This window comes from Osmerus mordax, chromosome 5, assembly GCF_038355195.1.
Source record: "Osmerus mordax isolate fOsmMor3 chromosome 5, fOsmMor3.pri, whole genome shotgun sequence".
Taxonomy (NCBI): domain Eukaryota; kingdom Metazoa; phylum Chordata; class Actinopteri; order Osmeriformes; family Osmeridae; genus Osmerus; species Osmerus mordax.
The window spans coordinates 16,119,749-16,139,594 of record NC_090054.1 but is presented as its reverse complement, the minus strand read 5'-3'; the positions used below and the strand labels follow the sequence as shown (position 1 = coordinate 16,139,594).

General features: G+C 46.3%; 1 protein-coding gene across 1 annotated transcript in view; it reads left to right on the top strand.

Moving 5' to 3' along the window:
* The window catches only part of dntt (deoxynucleotidyltransferase, terminal), a 35,442-nt gene that overhangs the window by 3,666 nt on the left and 11,930 nt on the right, over positions 1 to 19,846 (top strand). Inside the window, exons 3-10 of the mRNA XM_067236756.1 lie at positions 1,942 to 2,049; positions 7,202 to 7,372; positions 8,898 to 8,969; positions 9,130 to 9,253; positions 10,416 to 10,548; positions 15,048 to 15,150; positions 19,193 to 19,441; positions 19,557 to 19,640. Of these exons, the coding sequence (XP_067092857.1) occupies positions 1,942 to 2,049; positions 7,202 to 7,372; positions 8,898 to 8,969; positions 9,130 to 9,253; positions 10,416 to 10,548; positions 15,048 to 15,150; positions 19,193 to 19,441; positions 19,557 to 19,640 (1,044 nt within the window). The remainder of the gene's footprint in view (positions 1 to 1,941; positions 2,050 to 7,201; positions 7,373 to 8,897; positions 8,970 to 9,129; positions 9,254 to 10,415; positions 10,549 to 15,047; positions 15,151 to 19,192; positions 19,442 to 19,556; positions 19,641 to 19,846) is intronic.

Genomic DNA, 19,846 nt, shown 5'->3' with positions numbered 1-19,846 from the left:
GGTTTTCTCACCCTCTCCCCAGCGGCTCTCCTTAACATCCAAAATGCAGCTCATAAATATTCCTAGGCCACATGTGACTGAGGGAGAATATAAAGTATTAAACCCATTGAAATGTAATATTTCCATTAGGACACCACTTGCAGACAACCTGTTTTGCTTAAGTGAAGTGGAATATGAGGAGTGAGACAGGCGAATGCGAGAAGACAGAATGAGATACTGCCGAGGGAACGCTTGCGAGTTTAGAGAGACGGTCTCAGCCAAAAGACCATGTGTCTCTGTGAGATGGCTGTCATCAATCTTCTGTTTAGAGCTGCTGACATCACAGTGCCCCCTGTAGGAGAGATGATGCCCCTGTGACTCCTGACCCTGCTCAGTGGCCCTGCCTGGATTTCATTAACCTGCGTGAGCACACCTCTGCGTCGGTGTGAATAGCATTAACCTGAGCAGACAGGCGATTCTGTCTCGGCGGTTTGTCAAAGGAGTGGGCCGGGGCCAGGATAGGGTCCTGCATCACTCATCCAGTTTTGCTTCTACACAGATGGCCCAGTTGTCCCTGTGGAGACAGTGTTTGTGGAGCATAGTAGCTATAGTGTGAATACAAAACGGAAGTTAAAACTAGCTGTCCCTTGAGTCAAACTGTAGAGAAAGAGGAGTCTGGCCTTAGGGAACGTGTGGAGCTGTTTTCCATGGAGTTGCCTTAGAGCTTAAAGCTCCACGGAGTCTTACCTTCACACAGTCCATGCCATACGCCATAACAGCTAGGACCATCTGGAGCAGGCCCGTCTCAAACTGCCCCTGCATACTGACGAGGAGCTGCTTCCCTCATTGGACTCACAATCCACATTACAAATCAACCACTGCAGCACTAGGGTGGAAAAGTAAAAAAAAAAAAAAATGAAGAAAAAGGTAAAAAAGTAATTTTCTGTCGTGATTGGCATAAAATGTGAAATAGAACCATGATATAATTTTAAATGTGTTGAATCCCTCCTTTAAAAGTGGAAGAGAAAGGCCTCTAGCTGAGAATAAATAATTCGTTTTTTTAATTATTTATGGTTGATTTAGCCAAGAGGTACGGAAGGTGCCAACCCTTTACAATATTGTATGACACCCTTATCACCTATTTTAAATGTTTTCCATCAACACAGCAGGGCAGGGTGACATTAGCCTCTCATCTTCCTCTTCTGTTTAATCTGGCACTCAGAACATTCCATGTGTCATTTTCACAGACAGAATGTTCTATTGTGGTGTTTAATTGTCTGAGAGAACATTAATATTACATCTGTAATCCGTTTGATACATTACAAATGGGGAGTAATTTCCCTATGGAATGAGAAGGCAATTTCCAGGAAGAAAATTGGATTATGGGTTGTTGAATACTTGATGTTACAGGTTAGGCAGTGAAATGGATTTCAATGCCAGCAGACTGTGAGATGAGTGTCATTAGTGTTTTGCCTGGGAAACACCACGGGTCAAATGTACAAAGGTGCAGTCATAAATTGGCCTCCAAATGTGTGAAAGATGTGTTATTTCATCCAAAAGCGAATTATACCAAATACAGGACCAATGAATTAAAACTGCAGTCAATATTAAGGTGAAAGAAGAGTTCAACTCCCCTTTCAACTTCACACCTCTCAGTCAATGCTGACCTTTTCACGAAGTTAGAATCATGCAATACTTTTTTTTGTCTTTCATTTGAAGTTGGAAGTTGGAAGTTTTGGCCCCAGGACAACAGGGACATTTCTGCAAACTGTCTGTCATCAGCTACAGAGGGAATGCAACTTTTTTGAAGACTTTTTATATACTTCTTTCAAACCATCAGGTTTTGAACTTTGAATGATATCCTCAGTGAACAGCTGTGGGCATTTCCAAGTACAGTAGCACATGTATTTGGAATGTACCTGAGTCACATCATATTCAGTAAGGTTTTCCTTTTGCACACAGGACACGTCGCCCACACTTACAGATGTTTTGACACCAGCTGTGCCCCCAGTCTCTCAGTATGCATGTCAGAGGAAGACCACAACGGAAAACCACAACAAGATTTTCACAGTAAGAACTGTACCCCTCACACTCACACACACACACACGCACACACACACACACACACACGCACACACACATCCATCTTCTACCCTAACAAGTGACCAGCTCTCCTCTAACTGGGGGTGTGTGCAACGTTTCACACAGAAATGCTGTAAAGCATCAGGTATGTGAATCCTACAAATGAGCAGCATCTGCAGGTCGGAGCGCGACGAAGGCCCCACGGACGGGGGTGCCCAGGAGGCCTGGCACACAGGCTGGCATGGGCTGTGACCCTGAGCACTGGCACGCAACGCCGAGATGGGCAATGGACGTGACGTTCCTCACAAACAATGATGGATTTGTCTCTCAGCCATCTGGCCCGCGGGCATCGAGTGGCCATGCCACGGTGAGGGGGGAGGGGGGGGGGGTGGAGGGAGGGTGAATGGAGGTGCGTTGCACACATTTTCCAACAGACTGTGGGGGAGCAGGTTATCTGGCTGTGCGTCTGAGAGGTACTCTAATGCCCTCTGCAGGAAGGTTGACTTTGAGTCCTTGAGAAAAATCCAACTGTCGTCATCTGATGGAAGGGGGCTCAAAAAACCTTTCAAACTTTACCATCCTACGTAACCGAAACTTACTCCGTTTCTTGTGGGAAGACGATGGAATGGATGTTTAATGAGCAGTCACTATTATCACTACAGTAGCCTTGCCAGTGTTGGAGGATTTAGTGTACTACATGGGACTGTTCTAGACACATCACATCAATCCTTCAGTGTGTCTGTGTGGGAGGATGTGTCTTGGTGATGAGTTCCTGTATGGGTTATTAAGCAGAGCATACCCACTGCCTACAGAGGCATCTGTTTCATTACGACTTTGGAGTCGGCGACTACACGTGTACGACACACACATGCACTCTTACACACACACACACACACACACACACACACACACACACACACACACACACACACACACGCGCACACACACTCACACCGACACTCACACACACAAGGGGGTGTTCCAATACTTTTCCACTGCATGACCACTGTGATCACCCAGCTCAGTCATATAATTAACTCATCATAATCCCTCTCTCTACATCAAAGACCTCTAGTGTTACTTTGGCACTAATGAATGAGGGGACGCTCCAGGCAGATAACACCATCCATGGAGATGTTTAGCTGTTGTGGTTATTGCAACTGAGTGAAACAACACCCATCCAGTTCCATGTGTCTCCAGAGATGCACCCATTTCAAAACCAAAGAGGATCTTCCTGGTGGTATCTCCATAATGAAGCGAGGAAGTACATGATTATCGATCGGTGATTGTTGTGAAACGACCCTTGATCTGATTTTCTCTTCATTCTCACCTGCCACAGACAGGGGTGATGTCATCCTTACTCATCTTTTGCGGGGAAGGACATTAGGAGGAGAAAACACAGGGCTCTGTGTGGAGCGACGCAGAGCGAAACGGAGACAGGGAGACAGAGGGAAGGAGAACATTTAGTCATTTAGGAGACGCTCTTATCCAGAGCGATCCAGAGCGATCCAGAGCGATCCAGAGCGATCCCGAGCAGGATCCAAAGCAGGATCCGGATCAGTCAGGAAGCATGTGGGGTGAGGGGGGGCAACCCCCGTCCAGGTTTTGGGTGTGTGAGAAGTCATGGGGGGTTGGAGGAGGAAGTGGGTTGGGGGGGAGGAGAGGGGCTGGTGCGGGGGTGGGTGGGGGTGGGGTTGGGTGGGGGGGGGCATTGTGGTGTCTGGACCGGGAACAGAGGATGAGCATCATCCACTCAACAGCACCCCCGTGAGCTGTCAATCACAGGAAGGAGTCTCTCTTCCTCTCTCTCCGGGCCGACACACCTTATTGATTTATTCATCTCTGTTTTCTCTTTCTCCTACCAATCTCTCCCACTCTCCCTTTGCTCCCCGGTTACCTCGCATTCCATCTCTTAGCCCGCACGTGTGCACACATACAGCATTACACATGCACACAGACACTTGAACACACACACACACACAGACAGACAAACACACGCAGACACACTGACATACCCTCTCTCCATCATCAACCAAATGTCATCTTATTCCTCTCACTCCTCCAAATATTGACATGTGTGTCTAGGCTGATTGACATGCTACATTAAAGGGCTCTTACCAGGATGACAACTCTCAGAGGGACTTACACAAACACACATGCACACAAATACACAAAAACACACTCGCATGGGTGTGCACAGGCACACACACACACACACACACACAAACACACAGACACATGCTTTGCATTGGAAAAACAAGCTTGGCTGGATTCTGGCTCTAATGAGATGTGTAGGGGAGAGGGAAGGAGAGAGATGAGAGAGAGAGAAAGAGAGAAAGAGAGAGATAGAGAGAGAGAGGGGAAGAGTGCAAAAGAGCAAAAGATGGTAAAAGGAAGAGAAGTGTTTAAGAAGAAAAGAGAAGGAGAGAGAGAGAGAGAGAGAGAGAGAGAGAGAGAGAGAGAAAGAAAGAGAGAAAGAGAGAAAGAGAGAAAGACAGAGAGGACTTAAGATATAGAGCTGTTTTCCTTCATCAAGACGTGTGGTGCTTGTCCGGCACATCGATACAGACTAGCACGAAGGGATGCCTTAGTTCTTAACTGATCTTCAGCTAAATCCCATCGATAACATCCATCACTCTGTCGAGCTACAACACACAGCTTCAGCAAGCAGTCACCCTCTACTGTACAGCATATCCCACAGAGGAGATGCCACACCAGACCTTTTCATTAAAGGCATGGTGCACGCATAAAATAAATGATTTACATCAGGAACAAAGGACTTACTTTGGTTTGGAGTGCATACAGCATGCTTGTCATACAGTAGGATCATGGAGGTGCAATGAATTGGCAGATGATCAAGTACACCCCGTTCTGAGTGAACGCTCCCTCCTCCCTCCTCCCTCCTCCCTCCTCCCTCCTCCATCCTCCCTCCTCCCCCATCCACATCCACCCATGTGTAATTAGTCAGGATGGCTTCAGCGATGACTGACTCTTGGCCTCTAACACATTGCACGGTGGTGGGTGGTAAACTGGGACGCCACATCAACACTCCATGCATCCTCATCCCCACCAACCTTTATTACTCATTAATTAGATGAATGCAAATTTGCCCTGAGCTCGCCCCGGCTCTTTGCAGGAGGAGGAGAGTTTTGACAGTTGACAGGCCGGCCGCCGAGTGGGAGACGAGATGGTCCAGGTCTGGAGCTCATCTATTTGAGGAAGGGCCACATCACTCTGGGAGTTTGGGTTACCTGCTCACTGTCTGACTGAGCGCACATGGCGTCCTACAGTACGGTTGAACCGCAGGACCCCGGCGAGCTAGCTGCTGCGCTCCAGGGCCATCTGTCTCCGCTAGCCACGGGTGGCACTCCAGGTAGACCAAGTTGGTGACAACCTGCTAAGCTATTAGCGCAAGCCTGCGACGTCTGTTCAAGCTGGTTCCTACTGTGGTGTGGCTCTAGCAGGAGATGTCTGGACCAGTGCTTAGCAGGGTGTATGCCCTCCGGGCTGATCTAGGCTTCAGAGCATCCCCACACAGCTGGAGTGTGCCCCCTCACCTCGCCAATTAAGGGCTTGCTTCTCCTCGTTAGCTCACACTGGGAGGGGGGCCCCAGCTGCATGTGTGTGTGTGTGTGTGTGTGCAGGAGGGCATACATTTATGAACAGAACATGCATGTTTGTATATGTGTGTGTATGTGTGTGTACGAGCATATTCATGTGTTTGGGTTTGTGCTCTCGCTGCGTGGGGTAGTGAACGGGTCAGTGGTTCTCTTGCAGGGCCGGGTTCAGGGCTGGCAGACTGACCCTAGACAGCATGTTTGGACAAAGCTCCTCTGGTCCGGTCATGATGTGGGTCAGTGCCAGGGATGTCACAACAGAACCACAGTAGGAAGGACAAACACACAGAACTGCTACTCAGCTTTCCTGCCAGACTAGAAGCTGGCGGTTCCTTGGGAAACCAATGTAAAGTGAGCTGTCAACATTTCAGCCTCAGGTGTTTCGATATTGCCCTAATTAGATCTTCCATCTAGCATGTTTTGTATTATTACATTGCGAGGGTAGTGTAGGGCTAAGCTTTCACCCTACAGCTATCCCTATCCTAGATACACAAGCTCTCCCACAGGTATTTACATATTATGCAAATCTCAATCTGTGCATCAAACAGGAACCTCTTCCGTGTATCAGTGCTTGGCCATCTCCCGGCTGTGTGTGTGGTATCAATGCCTCAGAGAGCCAGGTACAGTAGTAGTGAGCCAGACAGGATCCCATCCCTGAACAGCAGGTCCACTGGGGCAGCTCATGCATAAAACCCTCACTTCTCCCCCCAAGGCCATGGAGACAGCTTTTGAAAATAACAAAACAGAAAACTCCTGACAGTTGTCCTTTCTCTCGCTGAACCACTGTGCTGCTTTGGAGAAGGGGGGGGGGGGGGGGTGGTCCATTCCTGTGACCCCCTTCCCCTCCTCCCCCAGGGGAGCCCACTGTGAACAAGTGGAAAATGACGGGTTCCTCTCTGGTGCCTTTCGTGCGGTCACCCGGAAGACACACGCATGCCGAAAGCCAGAGAGAGGGAGATGAAACGAGAGAGGGAAGGAGAAGAAGAGGAAGAGAGGACAGAGACATCAGGAAAGCAAAGAGACAACGAGCGGGATGGAAGAACAGAAGGAGAGAGGAAGGGAAGGGGGAGGGCAACGGAGAGAGGGACAGGTAGAAGAGGAGAGAGTGAAGGTCTGTATGCTCTGATTCCAGTGTGCCTGCCATCATGGGTCAGTGCATCTGATGTGTGAGTGCACAGCCAACACACCTCTTTCTCATTCATGCTCCCTCCCTCCCTCCCTCCCTCCCTCCCTCCCTCCCTCCCTCCCTCCCTCCCTCCCTCCCTCCCTCCCTCCCTCCCTCCCTCCCTCCCTCCCTCCCTCCCTCCCTCCCTCCCTCCCTCGCACCTTCTCTTTTTGTTTGCATCCAGTCTAAATCACTGATCTTATCTTTCTCTTTCTTCTTTATCTCCACTGACAATCTATCTTATCTTCTTCAACAACGCTTTGTTAATTGTGCTGCCCCTCCCCTCTGTCTACCCTCCATTCGTCGCCCTTTTTCTCTGCTATCTATATTCCTTCCTCCTTCTCTGTCTCTCCTCTAGGACGCCTTTGAGGTGCTGGCAGAGAGTTATGAGTTCAGTGAGAGTGAGGGCCGCTGCCTGGCATTCCAAAGGGCCTCCTCTCTCCTGAAGAGCCTGCCCTGGAGGGTGGACAGTCTGAAGGCCACGCAAGGCCTCCCCTGCCTGGGGGAACAAACCAGGGCTGTCATAGAGGTGACTCCACATCCACACATCTGTCAATGCCTGCTCAGACCACTCTTCGTTACAGCCTGGATGTACCCTCTAGCAAGCAAACGCACAAATACATTGCCCACATACACAGAAAGCCACTCAATAACACACACACACATTGTTAACAAGCGCACACACACATACTGTCCACGCAGACTCACACAAAACACATACAGACATACGTATATACACCCATACACACTCAAGCACACATACACACGCACAGTCCACATAATGCCCTTCACTAGAACAACTGTCACATCTTGGTAAACACAAGTCCCATTCCCACACACCCCTGGGCAGAAATAGCAGGCTGTCAGGGAAGGTGTCAGCCAGTGTTTACTTGGATGGAATTTAGAGCCACAGTATACTATCAGAACAAGGTAAGCTCTCAGTGACCTGACTGTCCTGTGGACTTAACCTTCTCCTCATAAATGTCTGGGATGAAGTCAGAATTTTAAGAAACGTTCCTTTTAAAATTCACATCAAGAAGGAATCAGTGACAATCCCCGATGAGGCTTTCAGAGTCACTCTTTGGAATCTAAAACTACAAACAAGAGTGATATGAAGTATGGCTTTATCCAAAATGAGAGAAAGTAAAATACTAAACAACCCAAACCCATGGATATTGAAGTGAGTAGGAAAGCAGTCAACAGACAGAACTGGGGCCATTGTTGAGTGAACATCTGAGGGAAGAAGAAAAAAAAAGGTAAGAAGTTCTGAGCAGGGAAGCAGGAAGCAGGAAGAAGTATGCTTCCCCCTCCAGGGCAGAGGGGGTGTGAGCACTGAGGTCCATCTTGGCTTGAGGGTTGATAACCAATGAGTGGATGCACCATCGGGTATTGAAGGAAACTCATGAGCTCACTGTCAGTGAAAGTGGAAGAAACATGTGGGTGTACTGACGTGGACAACATCTGCTCAATTCACCTTTCACAGACCTATGGGATTCTCTGTGAAACGAATCACAGCTGCATTAAATGCGGTGCACCTTTTTTCTCCCTAGCATTCAGCATTTTCCCATTGTAACCACCCAAACATCCCTCAAACAACCTCAACCCCCCCAGCCCCCCACCCATCTACCGACCCCCACGCAAACAACCACAAGATAAATAGCAACGCTTGTCCAACAGTCTCTTGCGGCCTGTGTTTACCTTCCTGATAAATGTAATATGGAGACACTTAAAACATGACAAACAAATTAGTGGCGCTCCCCGGAGAGGAGAAAGACACTATTAAGAAGGGAACCAAGCCCTTTAAAAACAAACAGTCTAAGCGGCAGTCGGTTAATGGCAGTAAATATCACCCCAAGGTTTATTAACACTTGACACTGCCATTAACGAAGGTGAGATATGTGAGAGTTATGGAAATAAAAGAAGCATCTGAGGAACACTTGATGTAAGTGGGTTGTCTATTATTGGGATCCCGATAGAAACAGATATTGTATGAAATAAACAATGTTAATAGGCAGTGTGGAGGTAAGGTCCACAGTTTGCCATTTTTTTCACAGGAAGTCCTTATATTTGGCCGCTCCTTGAAAGTGGAGGAGCTACTGAGTGATGAAAGATATTTAACACTCAAGGTAAGAGTACTTAACAAGACTGCTGAGCAATTAAGACATTGCATAGGTTTTAATTCCTTATTTTGATAGCTTACAAGTCCTTCCAGAGAACCCTGAAACACTGCTATTTTCCTCCACAAGGAGTTTTCATTAGACTATGGATCTTTCTTTCCTCCTCTAGCTGTTCACCAGCGTGTTTGGAGTTGGACCCAGGACGGCAGAGAAGTGGTACCGTGCCGGGTGGCGCTCCTTCCAGGAAGTTCTGGCCCAGCCGGACATCCACTTGAACAGGATGCAGAGAGCGGGTAACCACACAAGCAGGAAACTTCTCTTTCAATAAATGAGCAATTATTAGACAATCATCGCAGCAGTTCCAAGTCATTGGCTGCAAATGGATTTACCCACGGCCTCTTCTTTTACTGGTAGTGCCTCTTAGGTGCTCTAACTCCCCAGTTGCTTGTATATCTTGTCTGTGCGATGAGAGGTGGTGGCAGTAAGGAATCTAACACAATGCAGCATCACCAAGGGGATTGGACAAGACCAAAATAAAGAAAGGGTAAAGCTTGTCATGGGATTCAGGCAACACACTCATCCATCAACTGGAGACAGAAGGCCCATCAGCGTAAAGAGCAGGCGGGTGTCCTGACTCTCAATCACAGAGTTAGGATTTGTTTGTCACAATATTGAGGCGACATGGAGAAATGTCACTGTGTCTTCTGTTCTTCTTTCCTTGGGGGAGGTTTTGCAGGCTTCTGGACCGTAACATATGCTCTTCAGATTGGAGTAGAAAGACAGTGCCCACCTATTATTCCTTAGGCACTATGGAACCATGCCAAACAGCTCTATGGGGGTTGTTGTTACACGCAAGTAGAATTTCATCAGCAGCTCAGAAGCAGGTGTTGTTGTGCAGGAGTGACGTGAAAAGAAAGTCCTCAAAACTACCCGTGGAAAAGAGTTCAGAGAGAGGAAGTACATGTTTACCAAAAAATGACCCCTGGTGATTCCCCTTGAAAAAGAATACAGAGCACAATTGGATTACAGGTTGACAGGGCCCAGTGAGGGTGAACAGCTAGATTACTGACTAAGGTGTCACAGTCACTTAATCCTGCAAGAGTCAACGTTGCAGTGTGGAGGTACTGAGGAATATGGAGGATCAGCATTGTTATCATAGTGGAAAAGCCATACAAGTGGAATGAAGGGCTTATTTTTGTATAAGCTAGGGTACAACAGTGTGGATGGTGTCATGGTAGAAAATTTACTGAGGTTTGCACTCTATAAATAATGGGTATGTGGCAATGATGTAGCATTGCACTGTAATATACAATATTGTACTGTATTTAGTATAAGCACATACCTACCATGGTTATACATTATGCTAACTGGCTATTTTCCCCAATGGCCAGTGCAAATGCAAATGACTGTGATTGACAGCCAGCTCATAGTCTAATAATGGTCTTCTGCCTCCAGGCTTCCTGTATTATAAAGACATCTCCAGGCCTGTCAGTAAGGCGGAGGCTCAAGCCCTGGGGATCATCATTGAGGAAACTGTCCGTGGGATAGCATCAGACAGCATCGTGGCTCTGACAGGTGGCTTTAGCAGGTACTGTACAAGACTTGATTGTTTTACGGACGTCAACCTGGCATTCCATATATCCTAAGTTTCATCAAACCAGAGCATTACAAGTGTTGTATTTACCTGCAGCCATGCAAACACAAGATAATTGCACTAACTAGTCTTGTGAGCTTTCCCACAATCCTTTGGGATGTCCCCTCGCTGTTTCTAATGGCCCTGCACGTATGTGGATGCACACTCAGGTGAAAGGAAGAGTGTGTGAGAGAACAGAAATGTGCGATCATGATGTGTGAGTGGGGGAGCTGAAAAAAGACCCTAGCAGGCCTCTTGAGTACTAAACAAATACTTTGAAAGTGTAATCACCTCTGCCCTGAGATACCTTCCAGTCTCTTCTTGATGTCCTGACAGTTTACATTTTAGTCATTTAGCAGACGCTCTTATCCAGAGCGATTTACAGTAAGTACAGGGACATTCCCCAGAGGCAAGTAGGGTGAAGTGCCTTGCCCAAGGACACAACGTCAGTTTGCATGACCGGGAATCGAACTGGCAACCTTCGGATTACTAGCCCGATTCCCTCACCGCTCAGCCAACAGACTCCAGACAGACCAACAGACAGTTGAGCAGATGCATTGCAGAGACAGACCTCTAATAGACTTTCATACATTTGTTGCAAGAAATAAACCTGTGCGTATTACAGTAAACTTTGACATCCAAGGAAGCAATTATAGTTAGCACCTGAAACACTGTCACAGACGCAATGTTACTATGTCATTTTCACCGTGGTTGCCGTAGTAAAGCAGCTAACAGAAGTTGTTCGTTATCAGTCTGCCTTCTTTATTTGTTTGGTGCTTTTTATGTGGGGTGCTTTGCGCCTGAGTTTTAAGCATGGGCCACACGGCTCTATAGTGTTATAAAGATGGAGCCGTTACCGATGGCTGTGTGGTAAATAATTCAGGAGCCGTCTGCTGGTAAGAAAGTGCGTTCTGCTTCCCTATGGGGGGGTGCAGTCCTGCTGCTTCCTGTCTTTTAAACATCACAACCCCTCGTTGTTACTTTGTTTGACACTTCCGACAATTATCAAAACACTGGAAGAACGGTATATTTATAAGGGGAAACGTAGAGGGACAAGGATGTGCTAATTATATACGTTTGTCAAGTAAAGTCTGTGTGAAAAGTATCCCTTTGCTTTACTGTGCGTAGTTTTCTACAAACACTTGGAAGTCGCACCCACTCCAAGCTCACATGATGAGCTGGACATGTTTCATTGTGTAAATAACACATTCGCAAACAAAGGAGAGAGAAAAGTGAGAAGACTAAGTGAGACGTGAGAAAAGTTATTCAAATGGGCGCAGGTTGTTGACAACCGGACTGGAATGTGTGCTACTGTACATGATTTATGGATAGAGGATTGTTGTGTGGTGAGATATCATGTCTTCCCACACAAAGATAGAGAAACATGAATTAATCTGATATGATGTGGTGCACATTTACTGAGCCTTAAACAAAGACTGATTTGCATCTTGAGTATGTTGCTATGGAGATGATCTCAGAGTGAATTGACCCAAGTCTGTAATAATCAATGAACCCATGAGATTTAGAAGGTTGCTGAAGCACTTAGATTACTGCAGTGTACACTCTCATGAAAAGTGTTTTTAAATGTGTAATGTTTGATGATGATGTATGCTTCAATTCATGTCATTCAAAACTTATATTTAAAGCTTTTTTCTTTTCTTTTTTTAATCAAAGCATTTTTTTTAAATGTTCCTAAGAGGTTCGATAGGCTAGAAGCCTTTGCTTAAAGTGAGAACAATCTTAAAAGCACCTTTCATGTGTAAATATAGCTTTAACATGCCTTAGGAAAAAGAAAATTCTCCTTAAAGCAGACAGAGCAGCAGTAACTTGCCATCCTAGAAGTTTCTTCAAGTCAGCTGCCTTCCTGTAAACTTTACCAACCATCCTACTTCTGTAAAAAAGCGTATCAAGGATTTGTTGATGCCTGTGACATTAGCCTTATTGAAAGGACAGCCGCTGTGAAAGGCGGGTGACAAGGCTCAGAGCAGTTTGGTAGTGGGATTAAAAATAGATAGGCAGGAGGGGGAAGCAGCTTCTGCCACTTCAGAGTGTGAAAGGACCATGAGGTGTCAATGGACTGCTGTGTTTCTTTGCTTAAAATCATGGCCGTCATGTCACAGTGTTCTCTTCTCTCATTTCCCACAGTCTCTTTTCAGTCTACTTATTTCTACACTCAGCACATTTTTTTCATAACAAGACATTACTTTTCCTTTCCCTGCTTGGGTGACAGCCTTGAGAATGCTCATATTTTTTGAGAGGGAAATGGAGGGCAGGAGTAGGAGACATCAAATTCCATAAAATCTTGAAACAACAAGGTAGTAGGCACTTAAATAGTTCTGTCCATATTTCCAGAAACAAGATGCCCTATTCCAAAATGTTGTCTATACAATTGAAAGCATAGCAAGACAATTTTGTCTTATATTTTTCATCCATCATCCGTCATCTGAAACCTGTAAATATTCATCTATATTTCATATGTTCTGCACTGAAACAATAAATCATTGACAGTTTCTCCTCACGCTATGCCGGTAAATACAGCCTTTCACAAACGAGATGAGATGGAGATGTCTCGGAAACTTGGTAGGGGGTCGCTATTTGAGAAATGGAACAAAGCCGACATGTCTGGGTACAGCAGGGTAAAAGTCCATAAGATTGAACTCCAAGAAAGCCACAGTAGTATTTCTGGAGTTTTCTGGGGTTGGAGATTGGAGAGCGGAAGCTTGAAGCTATATAAAAACACTGTGTTGTGCACCCTTAGAGCAAAAAAACCCCAAAACACATCTTTGCATGAGAGAAAAAATGTGACATGCTGTCATCTCCTTTTCTGCTGACTTGGTTGATTTAGATGAAGCATCTGCATAGAAAACAGGCTCTAAAAAACTAATCTGGTTCTGACTGAAGAAGCTGTTCTCCTTGGCGTGACTGATCCTTTGTCCCTTGATAAACTCAAGAGAGAGCACATCATCTCGGACTAAACCTTGGTGTTGTGGGAGTTTATTGTAGGTAAACTGAATTTATGCTGATCAGTTCTTCCATTTGGCTATGGATATATTCACGACACACATTTATGCAGTGCTGTTCGGTGCTTTGCGTCTCTCAGTGGGAAGAACAATATTGTGACCATGCATTCTAACTCAAGGACTTCAGTAACAGAGCAGCAGACCAGATACAAAGATGTATTAAACAGTTCTTGAAGGACAAATCAAACTAGAAAACAGATGCAACACCTACAGAACGTCTGTCTCCTCGACAGCACCACTCAACACCTGAGTCTTAGTGTTAGCTTTAGCATCTTTTGTGGAGCTTTTAATAATGGCTGTTGTTGCACTCTCAGTCCACTAACGTTTAGTGGATTCTCCACCTGGCACCATTTATATTTCTCCTCAATCCCTCCCGCCAATTTCATAGTGGAATGGACGACAGGCAAAATCAAACAAGGATCCTCATGGCATAACAAATCTGATTTGTTTTCACACCAGACCTATTTGTCATCGTTTTGCTGTGTCCCTAACCATGAGATCAACGCTTTTGACTGCATTATTTGCATTGCGGTTGATCAAAGTAGGCTGATCAGGTTGAATCAACTGTATCCTCGCCTCAGTGCTTTTGGCAGTCAGCAGCCGGGTTAGCTAGATCCACCTAGGCCCAGGTTCAGAGAGGGAGGCCGTCGCTCTAATGCACTGAATCAGAACCTGGGATAATAACCAGGCTAGAACCCTTTGAGGGGCAAATTCAACAGTCACAGGCCGTATTTACTGTCTTTGTACCAGTGTACTTGTTGTACTGTTCTCTTTCATGTCTGGTGAACCAGCCTTCAGGCTGAAGCCTTCTGAGCCAGAAACTAGCAGGTTCCCAGGATTTAGCATCTTCCACAGGGTCCATATAAAACAGGACCTCCAGTACTGATCTGAACAGGTTGTCTGATGACTTAGGGGTTAGTTCGAGTCAACCTAGGAACAATACATTTCCCTCTTGTCTACAATTCAAGGACATCCTACATAAGAGCTAAAACTTTAAAGCATGTTAGAGAAGCGCATCATGCCAGAGCAGACCTTTTCTGCAAGGGTCTACATTTTTGTATGAGATAATCACTCATGTCAATCTCCAGTTCTCCATTGCTCTGGTTCTGCTGACGGAGACCCGATACATTTTCGGTTCTCACTTGTTCTCCGTGTGAATGTTCTTTATTATGCTCATCCAAGAGGAAAATGATGATCCCCCTAAAAAGTGAAGGCTGTGACAGCTGAGGCAACAAAAAGAGAGCTTAAAGAATTAACGATGCAGGACAAATAGCTTGTTTGAAGAATAGAAAAAAAGTCAAAGTCATTAGTATGCTCAATGCTCTTAATGGCCAGTCTGCCATTTTACTGTATTAACAGTCAACCACTGTGACTAAATACATCCTTGTGGAATCATATCGTAGTGGGTTAAAGTAGGTTCATCTCTGTCCTCAGGGGAAAGGACTACGGCCATGATGTGGACTTCCTGTTGACAACACCTGACACTGAGAAAGAGGAGGGTCTAATACTCAATGTCATGGACAGACTGAAGCAGAAAGTAAGTTTAAAGCCACTCATTCATATGGATATGTATCCAACGCAGAGAATACAGAGTAGAATCCAAATGATCCTTGTGTGAGTAACCAGGATAGAGCTGAGGACTAAAGGCTGTACCACAAGGCAGGATTTTCGTGTGAGATTGGGACACAGAGGTGAAAAGACTTGAGGACTCATATTATATTAAGTAATGAAAGCAGTTGGACACTTTCCAATATTCAGGACCCGGAATATGGAGAAGCATACCGGTCTTTTTTTTAAGTGGGGAGATGAAAGGAGCTTGGGTGACTGACCTGAATATCCCAGAAAAATATTCGAAGGAACACTTTGTGGAAAAAGATATGAGTTCATATTTGGAAACATCTGAACATATAAATGAAGAACCTGGGACAGTTATAGACACATTAATGGAATTCAGAAGGCGAGAATGGATATAAAGAGAGAGAGAGAAAGAGAGAAGAAGCAGGTGTATCCATGTGTGTAAGAGGAGGGTTTCGGCGAAGGAGAGATATGGAGGATGGTGAACGAGGGAGAGTGGACAACAGAGGAATGAGAGATAAAGAGAGAGAGAGAGTGGTGGGGGGTTCATTTGGCACCACCACCTCCCTCCGAGACCCTCACTGAGGTGGGGGGTTGGTAGCAGACAAGTGTTTGATGATGAGCACAGCAGTCGTGTCTGGCTGCGGGGGACCTCTGTCATCCCGGCTGGATTTATAAATAACACCTTACCCCCCCCCCCCACCCACTGGCTCTGCTCCCTTCAGAGGTCCACTTTGCTGATAATTACCTTCCCTGTTAACACCGCCCTGCTTCTACAGCTTAGAGCCTCTTCTGGTCCCTATCTTCTACTGGGCGGTGGAGGGCTCGGGTGGATGGGCCGGCCGGCAGGGTGTGGAGGGGTAAGATTGGAAGAGAGTGGCTAGGGTTGTTAAGGTGGAGGGCGGGTTGGCAATGTTGTTGTAGGCTTGGTGAATGGAAAGCATGGGGATTGGCATCGTGTGGGCCGGGGGAGGGGGAGGGCAAGCTTCAGGGTGGATGGGTGCTCCATCCTAAGAGGTGGGTGGGTGGTTGGCTTGATGAGACCTGGGTTCATTGTCCTGGAGGAATTAGGATTGGGGGAGGAGCTTGGAAATTTGAGTGGTCCACTGGGATGGCCACACAGAAGCCAGTGATTGAGTGGATGTAGCAGAGGTTGACTTTAAGTCGTGTAACCTTGTCATCCGCGATCAGGCCCCTAGGGGTCTGCGTGTCTTCATCCAGGCCTAATATCACTGGCCGCTTTTTCTTTCTGTACTGCCTGGAGGGAGGTAAAAATACATCCATCTGGAAATGTCCTTGTAAAAACGGGCCTCATCATTTTTTTTTATACCCCTGCTGGTTATGAAAGCATTACTTGGGGGCAGAAGCAAGGTCAACCACCCTCTTTCCTGCGGTAGACGGATGAGATTTGGTTTTGCCCTGGGAACAGCAACCCAGAGCCCGAGAGGGATATGCCATATCTAACATCCACCAATCATAGACACTCACTAGATTAATGCCTGTTGCCATCCACTGTTGACAGAGTACCTTCTCATGTGAAATTTTATTATAGTATCACATAATAGTGTTTTTTCCTCATGCAGTTCCTTCCACATCAGACTTATGGGAGAGGATATGCCTTAGGTATGTAATGAGGTTTGAAACCCATAAACCTATAAACATAAACCTAAAGCAGTAAGACATCCAAGGTTTGCCCTGTGGATAAATCACAGAGACAGTGAAAGAGCCAAGCCCAAACAGGCCAGGGGATGACAGACTACATACTGTTGTCATGTTGTTTGATGAGAACCAATGTCACATCTGAACTGCGGCGGATGGTTAAAAAATAGAACACACGCTTTTCCAAAAAATGCTTCGCTTTAATTTCAGCAATCAGTTTCGACCACTTGGACAAAGCTCTGAATCAAAAGGAAAAGCACAGTTCAAACACACCCTGCTAACGCACGCTAATCTGGAACTTGAAGGAATGGTTTGATGTCTCTGGCTCTGAGTCACAGCCAATGTGACATTAGATCACTGAGCCTCCACCGTCATTCCTTTTGTCCTCTGAGACAGGTGGTCGCGGCACCGTCCTTCATCCGCTGTTTGAAAGTCACACTTTTAAGAAGAAAAAGTTGATGGCTGACCTTTTTGGCAAGTCGCCTCCATTGCCTTTGTGTGTGTGTATATGTGTGTATGTGTGTGTGTGTGTGTGTGTGTGTATGTGTGTCTCAGTGTGTGTGTTTCTCTCACAGACAAACCCTGGATAAAGATTATCTAGCTGGTGTCCGCCTCTGTAATTCCTTCTGTAAACAGTTCTGGTGGAATAAGCTTGCTCTCCGATGCTCGCTGACATTACCTGCTGCGTGGGAGACGATTACGGCACATGGTTCGCTTAAACAGCCCTCGGCACTGCTGAAACGAAAACTTGGAGGCATCCTCCTTTCTACGGTGGATTTGTGAGACGGCGGCAGGCCTCATCCAATGGCAACAAGGGCGTCCATGCTCAGACACTTAATGGACTGTAAAAACTGTCGCTAACTCATTAATCCTCCAGGCTCGCGGCATCCTCAGGATTCAAGGCTAAAGCCAGGAACTACTCAGCCAGAAAGGCTCCAAAACGATTCCCCCAAATAAGAAGTGACCTACATTAACAACATCAGAAAGAGTGAGTCGTGCACAACTCATCAGATGCAGACAAGATATCGTTTAAGAGTATCAGTAACGTTACTGTGTCATTAGAAGTCTTCAAGTCTTTTCTTTGCTGTGTAGTACAGCTTACAATATCAGTGCCCTTGAACTGTCAGCACCGAAAAAGACAGGAGTCAATACAGAGTGCTGGCGTGAGTACCACATCCTCTCTGCCTATCCAGGTGGGACATGAGCGGTTAGCTGTAATTGCAGACAGGAGAGGGTTTCCGGGGTTGAGGACGTGCGACATCAGGGATTTGGGTCTCAGTTATGAAGACGAGCCGGCAAACCTTATTAGCGGAGCTTTGTGGCGTAAAACGGTCGAGGTTGGAACTTCCCACAGAGCGCTTCCCACATGTCACTCAGTCTCACCGCTGTCCTCAGTTAATGACTCCATCGTCACCTCTTCTCCCCTTGCCTTCGGGGAATCAGTCTTTCTCTGACAAGTGCCAGAGAGGGGAATGGACACGACTGGCTGGTACCAGTTAACGGTGTTTAATGTTTCATGATTAACCCCCTTGTCCCATCAGACAGGAGAAGTGGTTAAGGCTGCACTTTCTTTACAGATTATTGCTCTTTAAGGAGAAAGAGTCCGATTTATGGCCAGCAGAGGAGGGCAGTTCCCCAACAATTATGTTGGGAGCTGGAATTAAACTGACAATTTGTAATGTTAATCGCTTTAACGGTTTAGGATTGTGTTGCTGAATAATCAGCCAGGCAAATACCCAGAGGAAATCAATCCTTAGATTCTCTCTCTCTCTCTCTCTCTCTCTCTCTCTCTCTCTCTCTCTCTCTCTCTCTCTCTCTCTCTCTCTCTCTCTCTCTCTCTCTCTCTCTCTCTCTCTCTCTCTCTCTCTCTCTCTCTCTCTCTCTCTCACACACCACACACCATCGCTTTTTTTCCTGTTGAACACACTGATGTCTCACTTGGAAGTGATTTTCATTGCACATGAAGTGGGACCCTTTACCAGTGAAGGTGATTGCCCCCCCACGAAGGGAGACTGGGAGCTCTTAATTTAGACACTGTAGCAGATGTTCACAACTCGAGGCTGAAATTAGACTTGACAATTTAAAGAAGTCGTCTTCAAACTGATGAAATTCTACACTCCTCTACATTTAGAAATGTGAAAGAACATGCATGCTCAAATAGCCAATTTAGTATTCAACTACATTGTTGCAGGACTAAAATAGCGTACACCATCACACCTTATCAATAGTACCCAATGCTAAATGTTGTAGCCAAATACTGTATCGCAAATGTAATGCGTGCTCAAGAAGAGACTATGTGGTGGTGGTTTGTCCCTGCCCCTCTGGATCTCTCTTCCTCTCCACAGGGCATCCTCCTCTACTCAGACTACCAGCCATCCACCTTCGACATGACCAAGCTGCCCTGTCGCAGGTTTGAGGCCATGGACCACTTCCAGAAGTGCTTCCTGATCCTACGCTTGGAGTCAGGGCAGGTTGATGGTGGCGTGCAGAAGGACTCAGGGGACACCCGTGGCTGGAGAGCGGTCAGGGTGGACCTGGTAGCCCCACCTGCAGACCGCTACGCCTTTGCCCTTCTCGGCTGGAGAGGTTCAAGGGTAGGAGAGGGTCTTCCACTAGGGTGGGGAGGAGAAAAAATGAATGTGGGCTGAAAAAGTGCAGTTGAATCAAGACAGTTGCTCAACTGACCGTTGGTTCTTTGTTCCGTTGCAGCAGTTTGAGAGAGACCTGAGGAGGTTTGCTCGGCTGGAGAGGAACATGCTTCTTGACAACCACGCTCTGTATGACAAGACCAAGGTACTGTACTGTACAGTTACTGTGCTCAGACCAAGACATTTACAATATATGTGGTACATACACTTCTTATAATCAAGATATGTTCTTATGCCAGCGACAAATTCAATATCATGTTCAGTATCACAGGGGTATGGAAGGGCGGTTTGGGATTATTTTACTCTATATTAGCCCACTGGAGAATCCCATTTTCTGGTGTTGGTTTTGTT